The sequence below is a fragment of the Myodes glareolus genome, chromosome 7, assembly GCF_982192425.1.
Source record: "Myodes glareolus chromosome 7, mMyoGla1.1, whole genome shotgun sequence".
NCBI classification, from domain to species: domain Eukaryota; kingdom Metazoa; phylum Chordata; class Mammalia; order Rodentia; family Cricetidae; genus Myodes; species Myodes glareolus.
The window spans coordinates 90,194,648-90,212,836 of NC_142032.1; the positions used below are offsets into that span (position 1 = coordinate 90,194,648).

The following is an 18,189-nucleotide window of genomic DNA, read 5'->3' on the forward strand; positions in this document are numbered from 1 at the left end:
TGTGAGTTACTGTGTGGGTGCTGGGAATAGGATCTGTGTCCTGTGGGAGAGCAGCCACACTGACCTGTCTCTCCTGTTCCTATATATTATTCTTTTTTGTTACTATTTACCCATTCTGCATATTACAATGCTTTTATGTTTGTAAAGAAGTTAGTAAATACATTGCACAAATAATGAAAACAGTGGGTTTTTTTGGGGGGAAGGGTTTTGAGACAGGGTTTCATTGTAGTTTTAGATAAGAACCTGTCCTGGAACTAGCTCTTGTAGACCAGGCTGTCTTCGAACTCACAGAGATCCGCCTGCCTCTGCCTCCTGAGTGCTGGGATTAAAGGTGTGCGCCACCACTGCCCAGCTAAAAACAGACTGTTTTATTCACTATATAATTCTTAAGAAAAGTTGCAGTACTGTGAAGATTGATACTATAGTCCTAAAGACAGTCATTTGACATCAGTTAATAGAATATGTGTTAATTAAATCAGATTTTATCTGATTAAACTAGAAAATAATTTGTTAATTCAATAGATGAAGTTTTAGACTATGATTTCTTCTCACACTTCTAGTTGATGTACAGTTCTAAAACAAAAGAATTGTGTTATGGAGTTAAGTTTTAATGTTGGTAATGTCTGGAAAGTAACTAAAATAGGAAGTGGGTTTTTATTTACTCTGGATGTTACCTGTTTTGTTTAAAGAAATTTTGAACATCTTATACCTGATGCCCCTGAGCTGATTCATGATTTTCTGGTAAACGAGAAGGATGCAAGCTGCAAAAGAAATGCATTTATGATGTTAATTCATGCAGATCAGGTAAAGTGCTTAAAGTATTTTCTTTCTATAGTAAAATGAAAATTTAAAATGCTGCAAGGTTCTTGGCAAGTTCTTTTCTTTATTGGTTTTTTTGAAGCAGGGTCTCACTATGTAGCTCTGGCTGTCCTAGAACCAGGGTAGCCTTGAACTCACAGAAATCTACCTACTTCTGTCTCCCAGGTACTAGGATAAAAGGCATGTGCCACTATGCTTAGCCTCAGCATGTAGCATGTTTTTAATTGGTAGGTTTGTTTGGAGTACTGTGGTTTGAGGTTTACAGAGCAAATTCCAAGTTAGCCAGGGCTCCACAGAGAAACTCTATCTCTTAAAAAAAAAAAAAAGTATTAATGTTTTTACTGAAGAGATTTTAAGGTCATAGTTTTGTGTGTACGTTGTCTGGTCATGAGGGTGCTTGGGAGATTTTTCTTTTGGGTCTCAGTAACAGGCTCTTTATTCATGTTGGGGTTTTGTGACAGAATTTTCCTATGTAGTACTTGCTGTGTAGATCAGGCTGGCCCCAAATTTGCAGCAATTCTTCTGCCTTCTGCCTCTGCCTCAGGTGCTGGGATTACAGGCATGTGCCACCACACCTGATTTAAGAATAACTACATGCTTAAATGGCTAATTTACTTCAATTATGTGAGTATCCTGACATGTAGGACTAGTACTTAACCCCTAGATTTACCTGTTAAAGATTCAGATAGTACAGGAGCTGGAGAAATGGCTCAGTGGTTAAGAGCACCGACTGCTTGCCTAAAGCACCATATGGCTGCTCACAACCACCTATAACTGTAGCCCCATAGGATCCAATGCCTTCTACTGGTGTGCAGACAAAACATTCATACATATAAATAAATACTTAAATTAAAAAATTTTCAGATAATACATATGTGGCCTAATTCCAGAAATTTTTTTGCTGTTTGTTTGTTTGTTTGTTTGTTTGTTTGTTTTTCATGACAGGGTTTCTCTGTGTAGCCCTGGCGGTCCTGGAACCCACTTTGTAGACCAGGCTGGCCTTAAACTCACTGAGATTCGCCTGCCTCTGCCTCCCAAGTGCTAGGATTAAAAGCGCCACTACCATCTGGCAAATTTTTTAATTTTCTGATGTACATTTGTGTTAGCTTTTTTTTTAGTTTTTTTACTTCCCCTCCCCCCAAATAAGTCCTTTTTGCCCAGTTTCTTCATTAGTTTTATATTTGGGGTAATATTTCTGAAGTTGTTTTCATTACACTAGATGAAGATTATGATAAATGTATTCTTATTTTTTAGGATCGAGCTTTGGATTATTTAAGTACATGTATTGATCAAGTTCAGACATTTGGAGACATTCTACAGTTGGTTATTGTTGAACTAATATATAAGGTAAATGATAATTTATGATGCTTAAATAAATTTAAAGCTTAAGACAAAAGTAAATAGTCTATTCTGGAATATTCTTCAATTGCTATCATAATTTTTATTTGATATTGTGTATATTTATTTATTGTGATTGGTGGCATACCTCGGGATAACTTTTGAGAGTCAGTTCTCTCTTTCCACTGTGTGGGTCCCAAGGATAGGACTCAGATCATCAGGCTTCATGGCAAGTGTCTTAACCCACATAGCCATCTCCCTGTCCTCAATAGTGATACTTTAACAATAGAGATATTACTAAATATCTTAATTTATGCCTTCTTAAAGCATTTTTTAATTAACTTTATTATGTTTCCCAAGTGCTTGCTTCTATTTTTAAACCTCTACAAGAAATTAGTCAGTATAGCTCAAAAAATACATTGTATACTACCTAGACATTGAGTGGATTATGAATTAAGCTTTAGAATAAAATGCAGATTTTTATTATATATCAAATTTCTTTGAAAAACTAAAAATTAATAAACTCTATACATGCCTTATTTTTAAGACTGATTAGACAGGGACAGTGAAGTGGCTCAACTGGCAAAGGTACTTGAGGCACAAGCCTGGCGTCCTCAGTTTCATCCCCAGAACCCACATAAAGGTGGAAGGAGAGAACTAGATACTATGCACACATGCATCTACAACCCCTTGTTCCCCACATCATGGACACAGATAAACAATAATTTTTTTGAAAAAATATTCTTAATTTAACATGAAGAAAAACTGAAAACTCCTTATCATGCTTCAGAAACATTTGGGAGTGTTGCAGTTTTAAGGTTTGTGGCAATCTTGTGGTGAGCAAATCTCTCAGTATTATTTTTCCAATAATATTGTCAATATTACCAGCTAATACCCCCAAAGTGGCTCTGGGTTAAGTAGAATATAAAGGACATTCCTCTCTCAATATGAATCAAATACTAGAAATAAGTAAATTTGGGGCTGTGGTTTGGATATGGTTTGAGTGTGTCCCCAAAAGTATTGAGTCTCTCTGTATGTGTCAGTATAGAAGTGTTGGAATATAGGAGGTGAAGCCTAGTGAAAATTTTTGGGGGACTACTACCCTTAAAAGACAAAAGTGGGGGCTAGAGATATGGCTCAGAGGTTAAGAGCACTGGCTGTCAAATAAACTTTCATATTATATTTTATGTGGATAGTGTTCTTGAAGTCAGCTTAAGCCTAAATGCTTTATTTTCCCAGGTCTGTCATGCTAATCCGTCAGAAAGGGCCCGTTTCATTCGCTGTATCTATAACTTACTGCAGTCATCTAGCCCTGCTGTAAAATATGAAGCTGCTGGGACATTGGTGACACTGTCAAGTGCACCAACTGCAATAAAGGTACGTTGAGGATTAGATGCTAGACATCCTGTCTTATCCATCATGAGTTAATGACACTGCAGCTCATTGTGCGGTTGCTTGATATACTTGTGCCTGTATGTCCAACCTATGACATCATTAACACAACATCTACAGAGTTCCTGCTTGAGACCCATACATCTGAGTTAGAGAGGGAAAAATCAATATCCCTAACACACTCACACTCTGCTTTAAATAAGCACAGTTTTGTGCTGGGTAACATTCATAATTGCCCTGCTATCAGACCACAGACTGGACATGTGATAGAGAGGACTACAGAGTTTGTAAGATGATTTGCCTCCTTACATAATTCAGCCTTTTCTTCCTGTTTTCACACATGTATGTAAAAAGAGAGAAAGAGATGGAGAATAACAGTATGTTAGGGTTTCTATTGCTGTGAAGAGACACCATGACCATATCAACTCTTATAAAGGAAAAACATTTAATTGGGGTGCCTTACATTTTTAGAGGTTTAGTCCATTATCATGATACATGGGACGTGCAGGCAGACATGGAGCTGGAGAAGAATGTGAGAGTCCTGCATCTTGACCTCCAGGCAACAGGAAGTGGTCTGAGTGTCACACTGAGCAAAACTTGAGTATTCACCCCACAGTGATACACTTCCTCCAAGGCCACACCTATTCCAGCTAACCACATACCTAATAAATAGTTTCACTGGATCTATAATGATGACTTCTTTTTTTTTTTTTAAGATTTATTTATTAGTATACAACATTCCTTCCATGTATGCTTGCATGCCAGAAGAGGGCACCAGATCTCATTATAGATGGCATAAGCATTTCTACCCATGGCAGCTCCTTTCCATCCTTCACTTTGTAATCTTTCCAGTGCCTTGGAGCCTAGAGTAACACTGAGGCTTATTATAAATAGGGGCCAGACATGCATATTTCTCTAAATAAAATATATAAATACTAGTGCAAAGACTACTGACTGTGTTTTAGATTCTTAGTGGCCTGGGAGGTGGGGGGAGAGGCAGTCCTTATTTTCATACTATTTGAATTTTCAGAATGCATTTGTTTTTTCTATAGGCTGCTGCTCAGTGTTACATTGACTTAATTATTAAGGAGAGTGATAACAATGTAAAGCTCATAGTTCTGGACCGGTTGGTAGAATTAAAAGAGCATCCTGCTCATGAACGAGTCCTCCAGGTAAGTACTGTTGTCCTTTATATTTAGATTATCCTCAAGCCTTGCACTGTAGGTAACCTAACCTAGGACTTGAAGCCTGGCAGTGTAAATTTTGGATAACTGAGGTGCTGAGGTGTAACTCTCTCTCTCTTTTATTTTTAATTTTTATTTGTTTTGTTTTTTTGTCGATTTGGTTATTATGCATACAGTGTTCTGGTTACATCTATGCCTGCAGGCCGTAAGAGGGCACCAGATGTCATTGTAGATGGTTATGAGCCATCATATGGTTGCTGGGAATTGAACTTAAGACCTTTGGAAGAGCAGCCAGTGCTCTTAACCTCTGAGCCCTCTCTACAGCCCAGGTGTAACTCTTAAATCACCTTTTCCTTTTAGGTTTTTACATGACATTGATTTGTTGAAGATGAACTAAGCTAGCTTTCCTGTAAAATGTTCTTCATCCTGGATATCACTGGTTATTTCTCTTAACTTGTTCCTCTGACTTTTGTATTTTCCATGAAACCAGTTAGATCTAAAACTTAGTAGAGTCAAAGTATATATTGTCAGCTTGGGTATGTCATGTGTGATATTATTACACTATGTCTCATTATCTTCCAATCAACACTAGTAATTTCATTCTTAACCAGGATTGGACTGATGAAGGGCAGAAAGCACTATGGTGCAATTAAGATATTTTTCTTATGAAGAAAAAGACTGGTGTCACTCTGTAGTTTTTGTTCTTTTTCAGGATCTTGTCATGGACATCCTCAGAGTACTGAGTACACCAGACTTAGAAGTGCGTAAGAAAATGCTGCAGCTGGCCCTGGATCTTGTCTCTTCTAGGAATGTTGAAGAGGTAAAGAGAGCACTAGTGACGCTGTGTGGAAGTGGCTCAACATACGTAATTCTCACTCGCTTTTGCTTTCCCCCCAGTTGGTTATTGTCTTGAAGAAGGAAGTAATTAAAACAAATAATGTTTCTGAACATGAAGACACTGACAAATACCGACAGCTCCTCGTGCGGACTCTGCATTCCTGCTCTGTCCGCTTTCCAGACATGGCTGCAAATGTTATTCCTGTGGTGTGTAGTTCTTACCATCTTACCTGTAAGGTTCTCTAGATGTTTTTATTTTTCTTTCTGAGTTATTTTACATCTTATCTTCTGAAATTGCAACTGTCTGAGACAACAAAAATTTTACTGTCATTTCTGATTTTTATGTGTATCTCCATATTAACTAGGGTGAGAGCTCAGATTTCTTTGTTTTAATCTTTATCAGAATCTTTGCTGCACACAGGGATGTTGAGTCTTTTATTCTTTGTTCATTAGTTATTTCTAACTTTACCTAACTTTCTGGATCCTATGTAACTATTTGTCCTGTTTCTTCTGTTAGCTCATGGAGTTTCTCAGTGACAGTAACGAAGCAGCAGCTGCTGATGTCTTGGAGTTTGTTCGTGAAGCTATTCAGCGCTTTGACAACCTGAGAATGCTGATTGTTGAGAAGATGCTGGAAGTCTTCCATGCCATTAAGTCTGTCAAGTAAGTTTAAAATACATTTAAATGTAAAGTTGAGCATCTAGAATCATTCGGTAGAAAATAAATAACTTGTACACATCATCATCCCCATCATAATGTATAGGACTGTTTTTACTAGGTTTCTATTCTAATTACATCTAAATCATTGTGAATCCCAGAATGACAAAGAAGCTTATTTTTGAAGTGGTGTACTTAAAATCTTCTTTTGGGTTCCTATTATTTATGTCACCCTTAGCATTTATTGAAAAAAAGGATATAAACCACATCCTGAATCTTAACAGTGTGTTAAATTCAGATAGCCTTTGTTAATGAGAAAGAGTTGTTGAATACAAATTTTGCTTCTTAGTGCATTTAATGGATAAACTATAAGAGATCTGTGTTATGTCTACTTAGTATGAGACCAGTGCAATATTGGTTCAGTAATGTGAAAGTAACTGAGATACATACACACATATACACATATCATGTATGATGTGTGTTTATATGTATGAAAGTAATAAGGTATGTCCCATTTACGAGAAAAAGTTGTAAGTTTTAGTTTCTGATATTGATTTTATTTTTCTGAATAAAATCAGTTAAAATCTTAGAGAAAAGGATAGCCAAAATTTCATCCAGTTTAACATCTTAAAATGGAAAATTATTGCTATCTTTGTTAACATTTTGGAATGGGGAAATTGTTTTGTTCTTGTGACAGGGGACTGCTGTATAGTCTAGGTTGGCCTCCAGCTTGGCCTCCTGAGTGCCTTTATTGCAAATGTGTACCTAACACAGCTGGTTTTCATTGCTTTTTTTATTTTTGGTGCTGGGGATCAAATCCAGCCCTTGTACGTCTTAGGTAAGCACCATGCCAGTGAGCTAACCCACCCTAGCTTGATGTTCTTCTCATTCTGCTTGACACTTTTCTCTTGAAGTGATTACAGATAAAAAGTGTAATAAATTTAAAACAAATAATACATTTCTCATAAAGCTAAGTTTGTTTTGATTGTTCCTAAATGAATGCTATGGGAAACCTTTTTTGGTGCTTCACTCACTGACTTTAGGATGTGTCTAATACAGTGAATGAGAATAGCTCTTTTTCTTGTGATTTCTGGAGGAAAACAAAGCTTCCTGTTTGTTACGGTCTTTCTAAAACTCTCCTCCACCAGAATACAAAGTCCTGTTTTCTTGCATTAGCTTAAATTCACCGAGGACCATTTCTGCATCAAAGTTTGTTCCCACGTCTATATTTCAGATCTTATATTATTTTTCTAGGATTTATCGAGGAGCATTGTGGATCCTGGGAGAATACTGTAGTACAAAGGAAGACATTCAGAGTGTGATGACTGAGGTCCGCAGGTCCCTTGGGGAGGTACGTGCTTACTGAAGTAAATTCTACTTTTTGTGTTGGTTTGTGCTTTAGAAAACCCTACTGGGCTAGCAGTGTAGCTTAGTGGTAGAGTACATTCCTGGTTCAATGCCTAGCATAAGCAAAAAAAAAAACCCAGCAATTGATATTTATGTGATCGTTCACTTTTGTGTTTTTGTTGAATAGTATTTGGGCTAAAGAACACTGAAAATTTTCTTTTTATTATCCAGATAAATAAGCCTCAGGAGCTGTGGAAAACTAGAAGTGCACCCTGCCTCCATGATAAACATAATGCCTGTTCAGATTGTTTATTTACCTTTGGGTGAGATCTTGTTTGAACAGAACGGTCTGCGCAACTAATAAAATTTTTTTGTTGTTGTTGTTGTTGAGACAAGGTCTCACTGTGTAATCCTAGCTGGCCTGAAACTCACTATGTAGAGTAGGCTGGTTTTGAACTGAAAGATCTACTGATCTATCTGCCTCTGCTTTGTGGGTATGGGGATTAAAGATGTGCACCACCATGCCTGACAACAGCTGGTAAATTCTACTGTTGCTGATGTGTTTGGAAAGAATGTCTCAGAGCAAGGCTAACTAACTTTAGACTATTTGTGTACTGATATTGGAACATTTTTCACCAAAACAAGTTCATGATAGAATACAAAGAACAATGGACTACTTTGTCAAGAAATTTGGGTTCTCTTACTGATTACTGTTAGTTATTAGCTCTAAGACCTCCACTTTAAGTTTCTTTTCTTTTTTTTTTAAAGATTTATTTATTTATTATGTACACAACATTCCTTCCATGTATGCTTGCAGGCCAGAAGAGGGCACCAGATCTCATTACAGATGGTTGTGAGCCACCATGTGGTTGCTGGGAATTGAACTCAGGACCTCTGGAAGAGCAGTCAGTGCTCTTAACCTCTGAGCCATGTCTCCAGCCCCCCACTTTAAGTTTCTTAATAGCGTGTTACAATCTCTAAAGTAAAATAAGTTATAATTTAAAGACTCTGAGAGTTCTTACTTACATGAGAAATTTAAGGTAAAGTGTTAAAGAAAAAGCTGTATCATAGCCTTTTGATCAGCTAAAAGGATGGTTGGTGATGTTATTATACTTTTCATTTTAAAAGGATGTGTTGTTTAGATTCATATTTCAGGGGAAGAAATAAAAAGGCCCAGTGCACATCTACTTTGCTAAACACTGTCATATGTGTTTCTTTACTAAGGAGTTATCCAGAAAGAATTCAGATTCCCCGATAAGATTAAGAAATGACGCTCAAAATTATTTTATTATGTTTCTCAGCATCATACAAGTAGGAAGTGGTTATGTGGCAATCAGATCAGAGTCGCCGCTCTGAAGTTTGTTCCTCTGCTACATTATCCTGGAAAGGAAAGAAAATGGAGAGCAGAGTGCTACACTCCCTCAGGAGAATGCCTTCCATAGAAAGTTGATCAACTATCTCAATGAAACTTCACTGCTGATATTATTAAATCGTGTTTTCAATTGGCTTTTAGATCCCAATTGTAGAGTCAGAAATAAAGAAAGAAGCTGGTGAGTTAAAGCCTGAAGAGGAAATCACTGTTGGGCCAGCTCAGAAACTGGTGACAGAGATGGGTACCTATGCAACCCAGAGTGCCCTCAGCAGCTCTAGACCTACCAAGAAGGAAGAAGACAGGTAACCGCATCCATGCTCGGCCCACTCACCTGCTGTACTGCTCTTCTTGGGATAAAGCAGTCATGTGGTTTCTTTCTCTTAATAGTTCTTGATGCTTAAGTGCAAGTGTTTGCCATTTAAGGTCTTTCAAAGAAGTATGTGTATAAGGTTTCCCTATGAATTGTCTCTGTGGTTTTAGTGCTTTGTCCTCTTTGTTTTCAGTGAAGTAAGTATTCTATTCAAACTTACTTTACAGCTGGGCAGTGGTGGCGCACACCTCTAATCCCGCACTTAGGAGGCAGAGGCAGGCAGATCTCTGAGTTTGAGGCCAGCCTGGTCTACAGATTGAGTTTCCTGACTACACAGAGAAACCCTATCTCAAAAAACAAAACAGAACAAAACAAAGACCACTTTACTTACATAGGAAATGCTATTTTGCTATTTAAGTTTGGTTTGCTTGGCAGTATCAGAAAGATATTTTGAAGTTTTTCCCATTTCTTTTTCTTAATTGTACATTTCTCTTTTGAAATGGAACCCAGGGCTGCTCACATGCTGGATCAGTGCTCTGCTACTGGAGCAGTGGCAGACTGTCCAAATTGTCCATTTCTGATCGATAAAGTAGCATTTGGAGGGTTTTCGTCTTTATTTTGCTATCTGTGTTTATAAAAATATGAGAAAAATGATGGGTACGATGTTACTGAATATTCCTTATGTACTACTAAGTAATTTGTTTCATAGTCTTGAAAACAACCCTTTGAAAGAGTGTGTGCTGTCTCCATCTTCAAAAAGAAGAATTTTAAGCTGGAGAGACGGCTCAGGGGGTCGGGCGCCCCGACCACTCCGCTCGAGGACCCGAGTTCGATTGCCGTCCCGCACCACAAGTAGTTCCGTTACCGTCTGTCAGCGCCCCCCAGCGGCCTGCAGAACGACCCACACACAATCTTCCACCATCCACCATAGATCTGCGTAGAGTAGTAGGCAAAAAAAAAAAAAGAAGAAGAATTTTAGAGCTAGAGAGAGCCCTGTAAGCAGCACTGTGAATGGGCAGATAAGCTGGTACTTGGAAGTAGCTTATTAAGTCCAGTGTATCTGTCTCTAATTAGACACCCTTTTCTTTCTCTTCTTTGGAAACTTATTTGAGAAAAGTGTTAGTGAGACGGGTTTCTCTGTAGCTTGGAGGCTGTCCTGGATCTAACTCTTGTGGACCACGCTGACCTTGAACTCACAGAGCTCCAAGTGAGTTGCCTCTGCCTCCCAAGTGCTGGGATTAAAGGTGTGCATGCGCTACCACTGCCAGGCTAGCTATTTTTCTTTTTCATTTTGAGAATTAACGATGTCCTTATCACCAAAGAGAGACAATAGGTGTCTGAACCATTTATGCAAAAGCTTTGTGCTGCTTTAGGATTTGTTGGAGCTTCATGTTTGTTGATTCTTTTGCAGACCACCCTTGAGAGGGTTCCTTCTGGATGGAGATTTCTTTGTTGCTGCCTCCCTTGCCACAACTCTGACCAAGATTGCATTACGCTATGTAGCGTTGGTTCAGGAGAAGAAAAAGCAAAACGTATGTTCATTTATTCTTTATTTATCCAATAGTTGACTATTGAGTGTCTACTCCATTGAACAGTGAAAAACTCAAAGTTAATGCTAAAAGTCATGTCATAAAAGAGGCTATGGCATATTAGGGAAAACAGACACAGTAGTATAACATGACTATAAAATTGACAAAGTAATCTAGATAATATGATTAGTCTGATGAGTGGTTATGAAGTCGGTTCTGTAGGCGAGGGTTACTCATCAGCCGGTGATAGTAATGACTTTTTCTCCATAGTATCTTTGTTGTTGCCTATCTTATCTTAAAATATCTCTTAAATAGTTCCCATCTATAGTTGGTACCTAATTACAGCTTCTGAAAGTTCTGAATATGTTCTCATTTACAATAGTGTGCTTCCATTTCCTAAGCCCTACCAACTCTTTTCAATATTGTCCTACATTTCATACCCACATATCCATTATAAATTTTATTTTGTTGTAAATAGCAAATCTTCTTTTTAAAAATTAATTTCTTAAGTTGGCATACAAAGTAGTGGACTTCACTATTATATTTCATAGGTGTCATTAGATTTATTCTAATTTACTGCCCCACCCACCCACCCCCAACCAAACCCTCCTCCCTCATGCCCCCTGTCTGTCCTGTGGCTGATTCTTTTCCTAAGCAGTGTGTCCCTTCTGCTTTCATGTCACATGACTACCACTGTTCTTTTTCTCGTTCCCTTAAGGTCTTTCCTCCCCTGTCATGATTCTCTTTCCAGTTTTATACCGCCTCCCCCCCCACTATACATTTTAAAGTTTGGTCCCATATTGAGAGAAAACATAATATATTTATCTTTTTGAGTTTGGCTTATTTTGTTTCATAACCCTTTTTTTTTTCTTTTAGAAAAATATAAGTTTTGCCAGTGTGATGGCACATACTTGTAAATCACTGAGAGGGCTTTGGTGGGAAAACCTGTTTAAGGCCAGCCTTCCTTGGTCTCAGGAAGAAAAGGAAAAATATAAATACCCTTTTTCCAATATTTTTTTTGGATCAAGATGAGAAATGATCAGATATTGAGAGCTGGAAACAAGACGAAATTCAAGCACCTTCCAAATTTCTTTTTCCCGAGCTTAAAGATCCTGGTAAAAAGATACATAGCCTGAACCTTACCATTTTAACAATTTTTAATTGTGTAGTTAAGTGGCCTTAAGTAAATTCACATGTTAAGCAATCATAGCTACCATCCCTTCCGGTGCTTTTATTTATCATCCCAGAAGGAAATGCTATATACAGTAAACCGTAACTGCTTTGCTTCCTGCCCCCAGTCACATTTATTATACTATATTATATTATATTTTTTAAATATGTACATGTGTGTTTGTGACATAGTGTTAGGATTATGCCTGTGTGTACTGTGGCATAGATGTGGCAGTCAGAAAACAACCTTAAGTGTGAGGTAGGCCTTTCTTGTTTACCGTTGCATTGCATGCCCCAGGTTAGCTGGTCCACAGCCTTTAAAGGGATTCTCCTGTCTCTACCTGGCATCTCCTGGTAGGAGTGCTGGGATTAGACCTGTACCACTGTATCCAGCTTTTCATGTGAGTTCTGAAAATCCACACTCAGGTAGGTTGTCAAGCTTATATAGCACGTGCTTTTACCTACAGGACCAACTCAGCCATCTATAGAAGTTTACTTATTCTAGATACAGTATTCTAAAAAAGTCATTCAGGAAACCTGTCCTTTCACTTGTCCTAATATCTCATGGCTCATATGTTTTATATCAGAATTCTTTCCTTAAGGCTGAATAAAACTACATTTTGTGTGTGTTTGTGTGTATGTCTGTAACATTCTTTTTATACTTTGTCATAAATAAGTCAGTTATTTGAGCTGAGCATGGTGGCACCTGTCTTTAATCCCAGTTACCTGAGAAGTGGAGACAGGAGAATCTGGAACTCCAGATCATTTTCACCTAGAGAGGGAGTTTGAGGTCAGCCTTAGCTATGTGAATGAAGCCCTGTCTCAAACCAAAAAGTCAACTGTTTATTTATTTATGTATTTATTTATTTATTTATTTACTTACTTACTTACTTACTTACTTACTTACTTGGTTTTTTGAAACAGAGTTTCTCTGTATAGTAGTCCTGGCTGGCTTTGAGCTCCCTCTGTAGACCAGGCTGGCCTCAAACTCAGAGCTCTGCCTGCCTCTGCCTCCCAAGTGCTGGGATTAAAGGTGTGCACCACGACCACCCAGCTTTATATTATTCTTATCATGGGTTTTAACAGTTTGATTTGTTCATAGCTTAGTGTAGTTTTCTTTATGTTCCCCCATACTTCATTAAGCTTTGGGATCTAAGGTTTACAGTTCTCATAGATTTAGGAAATTTTTGGTCATAGTATTTTCAGACATTGGTTTAGCATTCCCACCTCTTTTCCTTCTTCTGAAGGCAGGATACAAACTTGGAGTCTTTATATACTTTCTTTTCTGCCGGTGCTTCCCCAGGCCAGATATTTGTTTAATTTATGTTTGTATATGGTCTGCTTGTCTTTATGTGTACCACATGCATATGTGCCGGGTCATTGGGGCCCAGGTGCTACGCCGAAAGAGATGAGACACTGAGAAAGCAACGAGACACCAAGCCCGAGGGACCCCTCGGCTGGTAGTGAGGAAGCGCTGACTCTGATGACCACCAAGGGCTGCTCCTGGGCCACCCTGTAGTGGTTCAGGTGCTGCGCCCAAAGAGATGAGATGAGATAGGAAGCAAAGACACTGGGGGCTGCCCCTGGGGCTCGCCTTGGCTTCCCTGTACTACAGCGAGGGCGGCGACATCCAGGACCACCAAGGGCAGCGCCGGGGACTGGGGAGGGGGGGCTCGCCTTGGCTTCCCCAGACCACCAAGGGCTGCACCCGGGACTCGCCTTGGCTTCCCGGTGCTGCGGCGAGGGCGACTGACATCCTCTGACTGCTCACCTGGTTCGCGCGCCTTGGCTTCCTGGTTCTATGGAGCCACAACACCTGCCACGACATCCAGTACCACCGATGACTCGCCTGGGGTGCGCCTTGGCTTCTCCGTTCTATGGAGCCATGACACCTGCCACGACATCCAGTACCACCGATGGCTCGCCTGGGATGCGCCTTGGCTTCCTGTTCTACGATGCCACGACACCCAGGACCACCGACGGCTCGCCTGGGGTGTGCTTTGGCTTCCCGGTTCTACGGTGCGACGACCGCTGATGGCTCGCCTGGGGCTCACCTTGGCTTCCCGGTTCTATGGTGCGACAACACCCAGGACCACCAACAGCTGTGCCCAGGGCACGCCTTGGCTTCCCAGCGAGGGATCCACCCGGGGCGCCTGTTGGGTTCCCGGTGGCCCAAAGAGATGAGATAGTGAGGAAGCGATGTCAATCATAGATTCATCGATGCCGAGGAAGACGATGACAAAGATCATCCACCAGCGAGGGCTGCGGCCAGGAGCTTGCGTTGGCTTCCCCATGCTGCGCCTGAAGAGATCTTCCCTTCCCTGCTTAATAAAGGATCTCTCTGGAAATAGGTGTTTGGGTGTGGTTTGTGTCTAATCCAGGGTCTGGGAGGAAGTCCCCCTCTTTGGCCCTGATAGCATGGATGCCAGTGAGCTGGCCCCCTCCCTGAGTGCAGCAGTGTGAATGCAGAACTGATCCTGCCCCTCATCTGTAAAGTGTGGGAGACCTGGTCAGGAAAGTGTGAGATTGGATGAGCTGGCACCTCCCTTCCTCTGAACAAAGTAGGAGAGCTGACCCTGGTGGTTCATGCATAGGAGGACAGGCAGACTGACCGACTCGGCTACCACCCAGGTCCAGATCCAACATCTACCCTATCCAAGAATTTCTGGAGCTCATGGAGGTGCCAGCCCTACAGACCCAAAGCTGCAAGATCTTCATGACACAGAACAACAGGATATCCAAGAGGATCCCGGTACAGATTCTGTATTAATAATGTAGCAGAAGCCAGAGGCCTGGAACTAGACTCATTGTAACAAACATTTGCAAGTAAAGCTATTTGGGCAAAAGGGTCACTGTGTGACATGCTGTGACGAACCACAGCTTCCATTGTGAAATGTTGGTTTTCTTTAATTTGCATTTTTTTAATTTTTATTTTTGTTTTGTTTTCATTTGTGGGAGAGGTAGCAAGGGCAGAAGGCGTATACAGATAGACAGAGACGAGTGCGATTTCTGTGCATGATAGGAAATTCACAAAGATTCAATAAAAAGTTAGTAAAAATGGGAAACTAATAAATAGTGTAAAAGAGACTGAATAATAGCTGATAAAATGTGTGAAGCTGATGCTGGCTTAAAAGTAAGATAAAAACATTTCAGAGTGATTTAGGATGATTTACTTGAATTCAGAGTATAGTATATATATCTTAGCCTTGTTCAGTTTCTCAAGTTAAGAAATCAATACTTTGTTTTTATAGAAAATTGTCCTCATTCTTAGTAAATAGTTGCTAGTATATATATGAAAAAAAGAATCTTATTTTTATATGGCCAACCAAAGGTATGTATATTAGTTGATAAGAAAGCAAATATGGAGGACCAGGGAGCTAGCTTAGTAAAGTGCTTATCACACAGACTTGAGGACCTGAGTCCTGTCCCCAGCACCCATATAGAAAGTCAGGTGCAGTGACTGATTGTAATCTGAATGGAGCAGACAGAAGTATCCCTGGGGCTTGTTGGCCAGCAAGCCTAGCCTAATCATTGAGCCTCAAGTCTCAGAGTGATGCCTCACTGTCTCAGAAAGCAAGATGACACCTAAGATACAGCACCTGAGGTTGACCTCTGCCTCATGAACATGAACACACAGAAAGCAAGTATGGTTAAAAAGTCAACAGTTGCTGAAGTACATTACTCTTTCAGCTTGTTTGGTATGTTTGAAGAGGAAATCGTTCCAAAGTCCTTGCTATTTTTCATCCAAGAGCCAGTGAAGCCTTAGAAAACTGACAGAACAAAACAGGTAGAAGGATATGGGAATAACAAGAGAAATAAAATCTAGGCAATTTCAAGTTTAATTCTGGTGAATTCTTGAATTGTCTGACAGTTATCTTTGAGTGACTTTACCGCAACTGAATCATAGCAATAACCAATTTCTCTATTTTTGTAGTCTTTTGTTGCTGAGGCTATGTTGCTCATGGCAACTATCCTTCATTTGGGAAAATCCTCTCTTCCTAAGAAGCCAATTACTGATGATGATGTAGACCGAATTTCCCTGTGCCTCAAGGTCTTATCTGAATGTTCACCTTTAATGAATGACATTTTTAATAAGGAATGCCGGCAGTCTCTTTCCCAAATGTTATCTGCCAAACTTGAAGAAGAGAAACTATCCCAAAAGGTAAGGGATATATAAATCCATTAAGTGCTTTATAAATTGAGTTTTTTCCTTAATTTTATGCTTTTTCAGTCTCTATGTGTATGAATCTGTCCCTGTGAAAAATTTCTTTCCGTATAAAAAGGCATGTGCATTGCTTCTTCAACACAGAAAGAATCTGAGAAGAGGAATGTAACAGTACAACCTGATGATCCCATTTCCTTCATGCAACTAACTGCCAAGAATGAAATGAACTGCAAGGAAGATCAGTTTCAGCTGAGCTTGTTGGCAGCCATGGGTAATACACAAAGGAAAGAGGCAGCAGATCCCCTAGCATCCAAGCTTAATAAGGTAACATAGTATCAGTAATATGACTTGTTTGTTGTTTATTTGTTCATTTTATGTGGGGGTCTCACTGTGTAACCCTTGTTGACCTGAACTAGCTATGTAGACCAAGCTTGCCTCAAACTCATAGACATTTGCTGAGCTCTCTCCCAGGTGCTGAGATTAAAGGCCTGTTCTATCATGCCCACTTGAAAATTTATTTAAATTGGCTATTTAAGAATATAGTAATCAGGGGCTGGAGAGATGGCTCAGAGGTTAAGAGCATTGCCTGTTCTTCCAAAGGTCCTGAGTTCAATTCCCAGCAACCACATGGTGGCTCACAACCATCTGTAATGAGGCCTTGTGCCCTCTTTAGGCATGTACGTAGACAGAATACTGTATACATAATAAATAAATAAATATTTAAAAAAATATATATAGTAATCAGGAAGTGGCTGGTCCTGCTGTGCATGTCTGATTTTGTTGTTGTTGTTTTAATTAAATAACTAGTTACATAGAATTGAGAGATTCTATGTAATTGAGAATTACATTATGTAATTGAGATTCTATGTAATTGAGAATATGGGAGATGTGTGTGCGCATGCATGCGTTTGTGTCTGGGATCTTAATGACGACAGGCAAACACTGTCCACCGAACTGTACCTCCACTCCTAGCATCTATTTTTACCAAGTCCTGTGACGTTTAGGCCAGTGAGACTTCGTTTGAACCAGCAATGGTGGTCACATCTGTAATCTCAGCACTTAGACAAAGATTACAAGGTTGGGGCAGTCTGAGCTACCCAGCAAAAAGACACTGTATGAGCTAGTTATCCCTTACTGTCAGATGAGTTAACAGTCTAAAGTTGATTTGACTATCATAAATAAAAATCAGTAGTGTAACTGGAATTGCTAAAGCTTTCTCTCCCCCCCCCCTTCTCTCTCTCTCTTTCCTCTCCTCTCCTCTCCCCCTCCCCTCCCCCTTTCCTCTCCCTCTTCCTCTCCCTCTTCCTCTCCCTCTCCGGCGGGAATTCAAAACAGGGGTTTGTTTCCAGAGCTGTGTTACAGCTCTGTTTGTTTCCGCTCTGATTGTCCTGAAACTCAAACTCACAGAGATCGGTCTGTCTCTGCTAAAGCTTTTTCTCAAAACTGAGAATTGGCATTTGGGAAGCTGAGAATACAAAATCTCAGGTTTGAGGCCAGCCTGGAACAAGATCTTGCTTGAAAAAAAAAACAACAAATTAGGACTTGTTAGGAACAGTGTTACACATATTTTAGATTTCTCCCACTTTCTTTTTTTGTTTTGTTTTGCTTTGCTTTGTTTTTTTGAGACATGGTTTCTCTGTTTGATAGCTCTGCTAACTGGTCTGGACCAGGCTGGCCTGAACTCACAGAGATCACCTGCCTCTGCCTCCCGAGTGCTGGGATTAAAGGCATGCATCACCACACCTGGCTTAGATTTCTCTTTTAATTTGATAAAAATTACAAAACATAAAATTTACTGTTTTAATCTGGTCTTGTTTTGCTTCTTTCCACTGGTGAGGGTTGAACCCAGCACCCAAGGCTGAGCACCCTTGTTTGAGACCTTTTAAGTGTGTGGTTCAGTAGTGTTACTTACGTCTACATAATTATACAACCATCTCCAGAGCTTTTCTATCTTGTGAAACTGAATTTTATATCCATTTAACAGTAACTCCCCGTTCCCATTCCCTGCTGTTCCTGGCAACTACCAGACGACTTTCTCTTTCGGATTTTGGCTACTGCTGCTCAGACAA

At 39.8% G+C, this 18,189-nt stretch overlaps 1 protein-coding gene across 2 annotated transcripts in view; it reads left to right on the plus strand.

The window, feature by feature from the left end:
* The window catches only part of Copb1 (coat protein complex I subunit beta 1), a 35,758-nt gene that overhangs the window by 9,765 nt on the left and 7,804 nt on the right, over positions 1–18,189 (plus strand). For both annotated transcript variants that reach the window (XM_048460147.3, XM_048460149.3), the window contains exons 5-16: positions 690–804; positions 2,074–2,166; positions 3,397–3,534; positions 4,602–4,721; positions 5,446–5,553; positions 5,631–5,777; positions 6,088–6,233; positions 7,482–7,578; positions 9,088–9,248; positions 10,668–10,788; positions 15,890–16,117; positions 16,265–16,444. In XM_048460147.3, the coding sequence (XP_048316104.2) occupies positions 690–804; positions 2,074–2,166; positions 3,397–3,534; positions 4,602–4,721; positions 5,446–5,553; positions 5,631–5,777; positions 6,088–6,233; positions 7,482–7,578; positions 9,088–9,248; positions 10,668–10,788; positions 15,890–16,117; positions 16,265–16,444 (1,654 nt within the window). The remainder of the gene's footprint in view (positions 1–689; positions 805–2,073; positions 2,167–3,396; positions 3,535–4,601; positions 4,722–5,445; positions 5,554–5,630; positions 5,778–6,087; positions 6,234–7,481; positions 7,579–9,087; positions 9,249–10,667; positions 10,789–15,889; positions 16,118–16,264; positions 16,445–18,189) is intronic.